The sequence below is a fragment of the Calonectris borealis genome, chromosome 19 (genome assembly GCF_964195595.1).
Source record: "Calonectris borealis chromosome 19, bCalBor7.hap1.2, whole genome shotgun sequence".
NCBI classification, from domain to species: Eukaryota; Metazoa; Chordata; class Aves; order Procellariiformes; family Procellariidae; genus Calonectris; species Calonectris borealis.
Window position 1 is genome coordinate 8289556 of NC_134330.1, and position 12877 is coordinate 8302432.

The 12877-nt window shown below is 40.9% G+C and overlaps 1 protein-coding gene across 12 annotated transcripts in view; it reads right to left on the reverse strand.

Moving 5' to 3' along the window:
- The window catches only part of CUX1 (cut like homeobox 1), a 281906-nt gene that overhangs the window by 92986 nt on the left and 176043 nt on the right, over nucleotides 1–12877 (reverse strand). For all 12 annotated transcript variants that reach the window (XM_075168938.1, XM_075168936.1, XM_075168933.1 and 9 more), the window contains exon 9: nucleotides 9179–9227. In XM_075168938.1, coding sequence (XP_075025039.1) covers nucleotides 9179–9227 — 49 coding nt within the window. The remainder of the gene's footprint in view (nucleotides 1–9178; nucleotides 9228–12877) is intronic.

The following is a 12877-nucleotide window of genomic DNA, read 5'->3' on the forward strand; positions in this document are numbered from 1 at the left end:
AGTCAGAGCAGAGACTCTCTCTGCATGTTTAATCAATCAGTAAACTAACGGCAATCAAATACTAAATGCATCATCTGTGCTATTTGCTCACAACATTATATTAAATGATTTTGCATAGGTTCTACAGGTGTAATTAAAATATAATTGTAAAAAGTACAGTAACATGGCTCTAATAATCAGAGCATGGGACACAACCTATTCCGTGCACGCAAAAATGGCAGCAGCATTAAAAAGGCACAAAAAGAAAAAGTTTATGTTGTTTATGCAGCTGGATAATATTAGGATAAAAAACTGAGCTAACAATACAGATTGAGATAAAATATTTTCTTGCCCTTTATTAGATGCGGATGTACATATATTGATCTAATAACTGCTAAACAACTCCAGCAAAGCAGGACAAGTTACTACACTGTGGCACTCGCTCTTGCATCTACTGCTGTATAAGTAATGGGTTTTGCAGCCTTAAGCAATTCTGCTGATGGCTTCCATTCACAGCAGCATTGTTTTGAGAATCTATTCAGCTTGCATGCAAGCAAACCACAGAGGATATTTCTAATAGATGTTACATCTGCATATACAGTAAGCTGTCAGCTGCCCTTTCTGCATAGCCTCCCCAGCCAATTTAGAACACCTGTTGTAATCCTGTGAATAATATTCAACGAGATTTCATACTATGCATTGTTAAAAATACATCAAGAGAAACTTTGGGCAATTCTGTTTGGGAAATACTGGTCAATTATTCTCTTCTTTTTTTTCCAGAATGGAAGCTTTTTAGAGCCAGAATTATAGATGTGTTCAGTGTCTGGAAAGCACTTTTGGGTGCTATTGCAATATAAATTATAAATTACACACAAAAACCTGTTAAAAGAACGGCAGTTTCAAAATTGAGCACTTAAAAGTTTTGAAAAGCCAACCCCGAGGCCGCAGGTACGTTCAGCCACCCCCGGTGCGCAGGGGAGGCAGGCTGGAACCGCACAGTAACACGCTATTGCTTTTTTCCAACGAGACCCCCTACTTCATTCAACTCTCGGGATGAATATTGCTCAGTGAAGGAGCATTTTGCTTTGCCCTCCTTGTTCCGTGTGTGACCTCTGCAGCTTATTTACTGCAAACTAATCCCACCCTCCTCTGCAGATAGGATTAATCGCTTCCTCACGGGCTGTGCTCTGGTTTCCACCATCAAAGGATCTAAGTGCTTCAGAAGCATTAATGAATGCACTGGCACAACCCCCCATTTTGAGCTATATGGGTTCCCCAAACCCCCAGCATATTTCCATGCGGGTGCTCTGCACGGCGGTGTCAACCACAACCTCACTGCGTGGCACGGGCTGCGTTTGGCCATTTCTCACCCGCTCGCCTGCACCCAAGACCCCTGCGGCTGCACCCGAGCGGCTGAGGTGCTGCTCCCCTGCAGAAACCTCTGGGTTTGCCTCTCTGACTCCTACGCCTCTCTGCTTGTCACTTTGTCCCCTTCCTAATTCATTTTGTCCACTGGAGCACTGTTTCTGTCTTCTCTGAGCTTCATGGTGCCTTTAGCTTCAGGCAGGCAAAAGCAAGCTCGTACCTCGCAGGACCTAAAGAATACACACAAACTTCCAGAATTTGTCTTACCCCCACGATTTCCTCCTTCCTCTCTTCCTTGTTGCTTCTTCTCCAAATGTCCTCGCAGCAGCCCCGTCCCGGTCCTTCTCCTCCCTCCCTCCCCACCACGACCCCCCTCTCCGTGCTCTCACGCCGACGTTGCCCGTCTCCTCATCGCGGCAGGGGCAGCCTGGAGGAGCATCTCCCCTCCCAGTGCTCCCCGTCAAAGTGGCACTGAACCTTACACCACAACCACGAGAAGAAAAACCTGGCTGGTTAATGTTCACCCAGCCGGCGCAGTGATAGACTGCAGCGTGCTTGGGACAGGCACGGACATCAAAGCTGACAAATTCAAACCAGATTCTGTTGAGTTTGTGTGAACTCGGGTTTTTTTCAGACGCTTATAGGCTGGCCAAACTTGGGGTTTTTTTTTCCTTTTGCTACTTGAAGCAACAGAAGATACAACCCTGAGAAAAAGGCAAACCCTCCCTCATCAAGTGCCAAACCCCTTCTCTTAAATATGGGCACAGCAGGCTCCTCACCAAAACAGCAAGAACAACTCGTAACATGTGGGGAAAACTGGATTTTTTTTTCCTAATCTTGTTCTTAGAAATGGTTGAACAATTTTTCCTGAAATAAGAAAAGACAGTACCGCCAGAGGCAGATGCCCAGTATGGAAAATGGCTAAAACCTAGCAATCTTGCACAACTTGGAGCCACTGGAAAGTTCACACAACCTTCTCTTTGTGTGAAACTATCCCACTTCAGCTAAGAAATATGTGTGCCATAGTACAGTTGCTTTTCATCAGCCAGTGCTAAAACTCTTGGTTTCTTACTTCCAAATCTACTACGCACAGCCTAGAAAAACCACGATGACCAGTGACAGTCACGCTACTGGCCTTGATACAGATCATGCAAATCCAGCATTGTCTTAAAATGCTATTTTTCTGGATAGCTCAGTCATACAATTCCTCCTAATTTCCATACCGCTGTTTTTCTAGCATAGAGCTACCTCCCTGGTAACAAAATATTTCAAAATACTTTAATTCTCCTTAACCATAGCATGTAAATATCGTACTGTTCACAGTGGAGCCAGTAGGTCATGATCGTAATGCTGCTGTGCGCTTTCCAATTAAAAAAAAAAAAAAAGCCTTACACAATATATCCAGTTTAAATTATTCTCATTGTTTCCTGACAAGATAATGAATAGCATGAACGGAGTGCTCTTCTACTTATAGTAAAATGTTAATTTGATCAAAGACCAGTGGGGTGAATAGCAAAATGAGATACTTACACGCAAAAAAGTATAACCTTTCCCTTAAAGTTCCACCAGCCAAACTATATTTCCTTATTACATGTTAAATTCAGTGCTGTATGTGGCAAAATCTTCCTATGGCCTAGGAGCGTGTATTATCACAAGTAATTCTGCTAAAGTTAATGAGCCCGGTTATGGCATAATCACCATGCTTGGTTTTAAGCGCTTGAAGCTGACGTTCTTACTTGCAAGCTGCTGCAAAAGCTATGTTTCTCGGAGTACAAGATCAATTAAAGCACACTGGTTCAATGTGCTTTAATTTTCTAACTTTTGAGATATAAAAATTTATTTTAAAACCTTTAAATGACCCTAGTTTTCACAGAACAACAGCAAGGTTATCAGAAAATCTGTGACATGAAAGACTCTTCAGGGCTCTGGCACCTATTTTTTCCAGCAATGGAGAATTACATGGAAAAAAAGAAAAAAACTCCAACAAACAGAAGAGGTTGGGTTGTCTTCATTCTTGTCTTCAGGCTATTGCACTTTCCTTTGTGCACTGAAAGGCTGCCAGATAAATGTATTCCCAACTGAAAGCCAAGCATTTACAGGAAACTCCTGTTTGTATGAAAATAATATTAACCATATTTTGCCTTTATACAGCACTTCTCCGTGCAAGGATCTCAATGCACTGTATAAAGTAAATGTTACTATTCCCATTGTACAGACAGTACAATCACGGGATTAAGTGAATGACCTCATTTGCTATAAAACGGCATAACTTTGCTGAATTCAGCAGAGCTATGGCACACCACGATAGCAGAAGATCTCTTTCATTCCAAAGGGAGTCAGAAATAAAAAGCAAATACTCTGGCAGTATCTGTGTTAGCCTTGGTGCAGATGAAGGAGTCATGTCAAGATGAATACCCTTCTTTGCGGAAACACAAAAACAAAGACTGCCTTGTCACTGGTTTTGTTACCATTGGTGGGTCAGAGCAAAACCCTCCCTCGCAGCACCTGCACTACCTATATTGCATTGCATTTGTGTTGCTAAGTGAAAGAGGAGACGTTATTCCATCTGCTGCTCAAAAACATACATATTTTATAGCAATCTCACTTAGTGGGAATATTTTTTCAAACCATTCTCCGATGTGATTTGTTCATACTCAATGAAATAAAAAAACAATCTTGAGAATAGCATTTCTGCTAAAATGCCCTGGTGAAGTTTTCTTTCTACTTCTACAGCAGACACTGTTCTATGTATTTTAGTGGTAGTTCGGTTCCAAAAAATGCTAAACTCACTAACCCTTCCCCTCCAGGTCTTAAAATCTAACACTACATTTCTGTGGAATAAATGGTACTGATCCAGTCTAGATTCTTCAATAAATGGTTATATATTTTAGAAAGAACACTTGTTCTTGTTTTATTGATAACAGAAGTTTCTATATTTGACTTTCTTTCCCCAGAAAAAATAAGAAGTAGAAATCTGGGAGCACCATCAGCACTGTGAAGATGTAAAGAAAACCAAAGGAAACATTTTGCTTTTCCAAAGGGACAACATGGCATAGACACAGAAGAAAAAAAATAAATGAATTATTTTTCTATAGCTTTTACAATATAGTCCACCAAAAAAGAAGTCCTATGTTCTTTTTCTGTTATTACTCCTAAAATCTAAGGATACCTGTATCTGTGTCTGTTTTTCAAATCTATCTCCTTCTCCTCAAGATTAACATACAATAACCCAGGATCAACCAACCCTAAGGGAAGTTGTTCTCTTTTGCTTTTAAAAGTGAAAAAGCACTTTTTTTCAGGAAGCCCAAATTACAAAGCCCACTACACTTTTTTGTTTGTTTGTTTCTTTTTTTAACCAATGTGAACTGAACGTATAAAGCCAGTAAACAGATCTGGATACCTCAATGACATGAAATAACAAACTTGGACTCAATATTAAAACCTTAAAATGAGCCTCCCTCTTTTTTTTTTTTTTAATTTAACACTCCAAAGTATTTCTGTTTTCACAACATAGGAATTATTCTTTTCAACAGAAACCTCAGTTTTTCTCGTGCACAACTGGGTGATTCCAGGTTGCTAGATGTAGTGTAGAAACAGAAGGGTAATTCATTTGAATAAATTTGTCATCCCAAAGATTCGTGACTTACTGCCATAAACACTTATGAAAAAGGTGTAAACTTGAAATGGTACAGAAAAGTGCTAACCATAAATATTTGTGTAAAATATACATTCACACAACTGTAACTGTTGCAAATGCAGAAAAGTACACTGGAGCTTCATTAACTTCACTGATTGGAAATTATAATATTCTGGGAATCAAACAATAAAAAATTCAAAGATGCTATATCCCAAACTATGATAAATCATTTATTTTGACAAGTAAGGGTAGTTTAGTTTTAATTATTTATTATTATACTTCGTAGCATATCAGAAAATATGCAGTGATTTATTGTGCAAAATGAAATCTTAATAAAATGAGTCCCTTCCCCAAACTACAGGATTATTAAATCTTCATGGAAATGCGAGGGTGAACTCTCGGGTTATTTTTGTTATCGAGCTGGCGGGTTAGTAAAGTGAAAATAAGCAGTTCCTATTGCATTTAGTTAGCTAAAATCTACATACCCAAGCCATACATGTCATACAACCTCGGGGATGAGGAGAGAATCAGAAAGGGATAACAGACCCCCGGTGCCCACAGCCCTTCTGCTGTCTCGCAGATGATGCAGTCGCATCTTACTGCTAAAAGCAAGCTGGGGCTATTGGCTGCAGAATTTACACCCCTGCCAAAGCTACACCTCATGGAGCTAATGGCTCCTCTTGAGGCAGACCAGCCATTTTAATGTACTGTTCTTGTCCTTTTTGTACTAGTTTAGACCCTTCAAGACTTTGAAGTGGAAGGGTTACTCCACATGCCACCACTGACACCCACCTCCCGGCCAGGACCTGCCTCACCCTAACAGCGGGTGTAAATTGGTGTGCTTAAATTACTCTGTCTGAGCTTTGTCAGTCTGAATGAGACCAGCCCTGCTGCAAAACCCCACTCAAGCTCTTGGATTAACCGCACTGAGTGCCCGGATTAGCAGCTGAGAAAGGGCTCTCGTCCCAGCAGCTGTGCTGCCACCGCATCGCCACCTCCAGCGCCCACCTCCAAACCCCTCCAGCCCAGCCTGCTCCGCTCAACTGAGGGATTTATTTCTCTCATTGGTGAGGGTTAAGGTTTGGAGCAAAATTCCATTTATACCTTGAGTTAACAACACAATGGAGAGAAACCAAGCTTTGCGGTCACCACCCCTTTTTCTCTTTAAGCAGAAAATTGCAAAGCTTACTGTTATTTAAAGGTAATTATTTCTATGAGCTAGTGATTTCTTCTGGGGATGATAGCACACAAGCAAGCCCAGAAAGCTCCTGCATGAAAAAATTTGAGGATTCAAATGAGGAAAAAACAGTGGGAGAAGAGAGGTGACGGAGTCTGAAGACTGAGAAGAATGGTCCATGCTTCACCCAAGAGGACATGAGGGTGGGAGTTACAACATCAACTCTGTCCCCATGGCTTTCATCACCCAGAACACGGACACCTGGATCAACGTCAATGAGCACATCCACCCTCTCATTACTGCAGGATTGGAGAGGGAAATGGCACTCCCCACCTCTTCAGAGTCAGAGAGGTGTCCTCACATAAAGCAAGGGAAGTTCAGAAATGCCAGCTCTGGATTCAAAAAGGGCAGTAACTGAGAAAGGGATTTTCAAGAAATAGTAGATACTTAAAAACTCACAGCCAATATTTTTCACATTTTCAGTGGAAATATTTTGCTGTTCTGTAAATTTCAGCTCCGAATCCCAGCCGTTTGGGTCAGTGTTAATTCCAGAGGAGCAAAACATCACATCAAAATCAGCAAGGCAGTCTATCCTCAAAAGGAGGAGTCATGCTGAGCATTACTCTTTAAAGGTAGCCTTAATAATGGGGAGTAAGTACTTACTGAAATGGTAAAAGGAAATGTTAATTTAACTATTAAATACATAATTATGTTAAGTACTTGTTTCTGCAATTGTAACACTTCAGTCTGATGCAAACTCACTTTCTGGCCTGTGCAATGGATTAATTTCTTCCAATTTTTTTTTCAACTATTAAGAGGTAAAACACAGGAATTGCTGCTACAAAGATTATTTAGTTATAATTTATAGAAATGCTTTATAAAGGTAAAGCATCACACAAGACAAGGACTACGGGCATGTTTCAGCACATCATCTGAGCTACTCCAGCAGCTCGCAGCTCCTGCTCCTCCGTCGGTGAACCTCCCCTTCCCTTCCCTGCCTCCTCTGAGGCCACACGCTCCCCTCGCGTCCCTCATCTTGGCGCTGCTGCTTCTCCGATGTTTTGTTGAGCTGCCAAAATTTGCTAAACCCAAAGAAAACAAACCTGGTCCCTTCACCCCAAATTCAGGCTTTTCTGCAGTTACTGAGCTCAATGGACTCAGTGAAGGGTCCCCCAATTGCAAAAGCTGCTGTTAGGGAGGGGACAGGTCCACAGCAGCTGGGAGGGGGAAGCAGAGGAGGGGGAGATGGGGAAAGGGGAGACAGAATCACCTCTTCTGGCTTTACAACAGCTCAGATGAATTGCACACTGTTGTTTACATACAGATTCAGAGTTTGTTCAATTACAACCAAACTAAGGGTTATGCACATAAGCAGTCATAAATTTTGGCTAACTCAAAAAAACCCCAATAAAGAAAAAAAAACCCCACATTGCAGGTTTGTTCCAGTTAGGAAAAGACCTTTAGCATTTCTGTATAAAGAGATATATTTCATTGTAGGATGGCAATGAGGAAATCAGAAATACCTGTTCTTTAACTACAACCACCTTTCTACTCTAAGAAAAGAAAAAACCTACTGGGTAAATCATTGCTACAACTTTGCAAAACGTACTGCCTTTGCAAAAATCACAAAATAATTCTACCAAAACATCTTTAACACCTACATTGTTTCTAAAAAGTCTACAGATTTTCAAATAATTACTAGCACTTTCATAAATATTTAATGCTGTCTACAAAAGTTCTTTGACAGAACTAAAAACCCACTGTGCAAACCCCAGTGTTCTTTTACTGACTAAATAATCAGCTCAACAACTTACAAGTCTGCCTTCTGCTTCATTAGTATTTTTCCAATTTATAAAGAACTAATGTAAAGTACAATATACTTGCTATACTTGTCAGCTGCACCAGGGGAGTGTGTGGGCTGAAAGCTGATCTATCAAAAGGAAAAAGACAAAACAAAACAGCAGCTGGAGGGGGGGTTAGTTTTCAACAGGATCAGTGACCTGGTCTGGCTCATGGTGCTGCTCCACAACCACAACCACGAGGCGTGCAGCAGGACCGCATGGTGGGGAAGGAGGTGCAACTAGTCTTCCTGGAAGCAAGCTGCTCTTAGGTAAGCTTCAGCTGGATTATAAAACCATAACCTGAGAGGTTTAAAATCTGTAATCTCTCATCTTACCTGACAGAGGGATTAATGAAGTGCACGGATAAGCAAATGCCTGGTTGAGGTTTCCCTCTGTGAAACCATCACCCGTTGCATATATCACCTGCGAATCCTGCATGTCCATACACATCTCCTTCATCACCTCAAATAGCCACTCAAAGTACAGACTGGACCAGAAGGGCACCTTGCTAGGGTGTTGCGTTTGGTTTTTTTGAAACTTTTTATTTTAAAAAGTTCCATATCATTGTGCCACTTTCTCAGGAGTGTATGCACTGTGAGGGAACGCAGGAGAGACATTTCACAGTCTGCCAAATTAGCATCTGCAGGAACAAATTACGATTTCTTTGTTCTGCATGGCACAGTCTGATCCAACCCTTGCTAAAAATTAATACGCCCATAAAACATATCAGAAAAGGAAGGAAAAAGAAAAGTCCAGAGAAGTCCACAAAAGCTGGAGCTGCAGCAGCAGGTCAGGCCTCCCTAGGTCAGGCTGCTGGCAGCCCTGCCACCGCACCAGGGCAGAGGCCCTTTGATTTGGGTAAACCAGTTACCTGCATGTCCAAGTAGGGGCCAACATGATGGATTTAGAAACATAAACCCAAGAATAACTATAGTGGGAAACTTAAGTTTAAATTATTAGAAGGTAAATATATGGCAAGCACTACTCTACTGCACATACAATCCTTACAGAGTATCCCTAAAGAGCTGTATTCTTCTCTAAATTTGCATATTTTCTTACTCTACACAGTTATGACTGCTAAGTGCATATAAAAGAACTGTCAGGAAATCCAAAAGAGAAGGAAAAAAAAAAATCGAAGTCACATTTAGAATTTTATGAGGGACTCATTTAAAATCCTACCTGATTCGCTCTTTCAAGGTCTGTCATGATCATCTCGATTTCATCAGCCCTGGGAGAACGAGAGAGCAGAAGTACTGTTATCACATGAAGAATGCCTGTTACATGAGTTCACGCACAGTACAATTGCAACATTCACACAAACAATACCAATTTTCAATATTTTTTTAAAAGAACACAGTAAGACTGATCAGCTAATCTTTTGACTGGTGAAATCCTCTTGGGTTTCAGCTCTGTGGACTGGTTTGCGAGACTCCAATTCCTTTGCTGTTCCCTTTTTGCAACGAAATAAGCGTATCGATATCTGAGCATATTCATTAGATCTTTGAAGACCTTACTCCCCAACCTTCTGCAGAAGGGCAGTGTCATCTTTCCTACATATAAAGGTGCTTCACAAGTGATAATTATGGCGAAGTCAAAGATTACAGTTCTTCAGTCTCATACTTGTATACATGTACACAAAAGTAGCCTGTTACTCTTCTGTTTCAGTGTGCCTAGAAGTTTGATTCTAAATTTGGCTAAAAAAAAATATCATGAGGTCAAAGAGACCAAGAAATTTAATTTTACATTATGCAGAAAAGAGTTTTTTGACACAAATTTATGAAACTCTAAATTTAGACTCAGGCTCTTAATGTACTTTACAAAGCTGAATAGGAAAGTCAAGGGGTTGAAAACGATACAAGTAGTCAAGGAAAAATAGATCCTTCACATACATGTGTTAGGTGGCAGCTACCAGCCCTGACCCTTTAAAAAACCCAGCATTTCTAAGACTTCGCTCACAGAAATGGATCCAATCCTCAAGCAGTCTTTTTTTATCATCATGCTGGATCTTGGGCAAATGTTTCAGACTCATGCTCTCACCTGTGAAAGGTACCAGGAAAAGGGGCCACAGACCTAAAAGTATTTCTGTATCAATATAGTAAGACATATTACTTCTCCCCAGACATTTTGCCTGTCTTATATCTCTGGACCATATGGAAGCAATAAACACTATCCTCATCTCCTCTGAACAGCAGCTTTAACCAGCAAGTCCTTTTGCAATCTGCCAACACCGTAATGTCTGTTTTTTGTTTTTAATCTGTAGCAGATCATTATCAGTAAAAGCTGTGAAATACTGGAATTCCCTTCCTCTGCTGATGCAGAAAAGTCAGGATTTGTTTTTCTGCTGATCCCGCAGAAGATCCATTTTTCTATGCAGATGTTTGCTGGGAAAGATGGTTAATTGAAGTACATCAGGGTGCTGGCACACTCGACACTGGATCATTACACTGAATATTGACTTACTCTTCAACAGCATTTTAGGTTTCTGCATGCACACTTAGGGAAATGCAGTAAAAGATCATAATAAGTAAATGTGTATATATATAAATTAATGGAAAATTATTTTTAATTACAGCCTTTAATGTTGTTGGGGCAACATGAATTGCCTTTTGAAAAAATCTTTTGGACAATAATGGAAAACAGATTAACATGTGTTTTCTTGTGCAGGAGAAGCTAATGTGCTCTTACATTGGAAAGAAATCATGCACACGATGTTTTGAATTAATAATAAATAATACACATTAGTTACTGAACTGAACAATCACTCCTTGGGCAAATAAGGATTCAAAGTATGCAGGGAGTAGCCAGAAGACTAACCTGGACAGGTTAACATAAGCCTACAATAACACTTTTGATCTCTTTAGCCTCTGCAGTTGAGAAACATCTTCTGTTTGTTTTAGACTCCAGCCCCCAAATACTTGTTAACCCACTTACGGAAATTACAGTATTTGACATGGAAAAGATGTCGCTAAGACCATGCAAGTGACCCCATTATGTATCTGTAACAGAGATAAGAGGGAAGAGAGCATCCTAATGCACCAGAAAAAACCAAATGTTTCCCAGCATTTTACAAATATTTTTAGCCAGGATAGTTTAAGGATCCTCTTTATATAAGCTTATGCATTCAGGATGAATTTATGTGTGAATGCCTCAGGTTATATGGAGCCAGTAAATGATGTCTGGATTATGTCACATGCCTCCCAGATCAGAGCTGGGAATGTCCCATCCCAACACGCCGGCTACAGCTTAAGCGCATCCAGTTTCCGCTCGCTTCTCTGTAGGGTTTGGAGAACAATAAAATCACTGTCTTTCCTCCCAAACAGGGGGTGCCAGGTATCAGGCAAAGGTCTGAAAAACTGCAGAACCTGAGAAGAGCGAAGGACTCAGAAGCACAAAACCTTCCGATCGGAAGAGCGCCCTGCTTTGGGAGCAGAAGGGTTGTTTTTCAGTTCAGCCAAGGAACTTTTTTTTTTGGAGAAAAGAAGATGACTCGGATGCAGAAGAGATGAGCGGGAAAGGGCAGAAGTGCGAGGGGCTCTGGACCCATCAAAGGACCCTCAGCCACCTTTAAAGGTCACAGAGGCAAGTGAAGGGAGCCAAGGGTAGGGAAACAGATGAAGACAGCAGAATGAGAGAAGGAACAGAGGGATGTCCGAGGCCAAAGGACCAAGGGGAGATGGGACCAAGAGCAGTAAAGCAGAGGAGCACCCCGGGCCAGCGGAAAGGTGTGTGGCTGCCAGTAAAACAGGCTGACACACAGGATGGTGCCTGAAAAACGAGGCGGAAGGACTCAGGACAATCCTGTATTTAAAATGGACAGAAGTATTAATACTGGTATTTGTATGCCATTTTGGCTGGGGTCAGGATTTAAGAGCTCTATTACAGCACTGGTGTACGCAGCCAATTACAAAAAAAAGCGACCAAGGATATAGAACGCCATAAAAATGACATTTCTGCCCTTCAGTGCGCACAGATAATTCTGACTGAATCCAGTAGAAGTGTCAAACTGTAGCCAAGGGCAAAATTGTCCCTTTGTCCTTGTATCCAGACACACCAGCTGACTGATCCTGAACTCCCCTCTCCCTCCTACATTTTTTTCCACCTAGCTTTTCAGCACACAATCTGTCTCCGCACACCTAATAAAAGGATGCAACATCTCCAAAAAAATTCAAGCAAAACATCTCCAGCCTAGCAGTCTGCACACCAATGGAGGTTAATGCTGCAACTATAAATGTTATCTTTAAGTAAAGTAATGAATTAAATTACTCTATATTCTTTCCTAGCACAAGTGTCAACAGCATTCAGAAGTATCTTCAAAAGGAATTCAGTCTTTTCATTTTAAAAGCTCAACTACCACATCAGTAGCTGGCACTCAGCAGTCCAAAATCACTTATTTGAAAAAGTCTCTAATAGCTACATTCACTGTTTGCTCAGCAGAAGTATTTATTATAAAATAAATTACAGTTCTCACACCTTTTATGCACTCAGAGAAACAACGTGCATTGATTTATTGTTTACAAAGCACCGTGTTGAATTCAAACCTGCAAGGTACAACGAAACTCCACTTTGGCTCACTGAGTTAGTCGCACACAGGTCATTTCTGATGTATTCACCATCCGCCACATTTGCTCGTTTTCAGCCCTTCCTGTTTCAATTTTTCTCTTTATTTCAACGGAACTACTTGACAGGCAAAATACCATCCAGCTCAAGGCTGCTGGCATCTTATCCTGCAGGTTTTCACTGAAAATCTGGTGGCAACCTTGAAGGGAACAATGGCCAAGTTTAGCAAATCCGTGGTTATTCTGACCCTAAATTTCTGACCAAAGTCATTCCACGTGAACTTAAACTCACTTATAAGAGACACAGATCATATGATTTTAC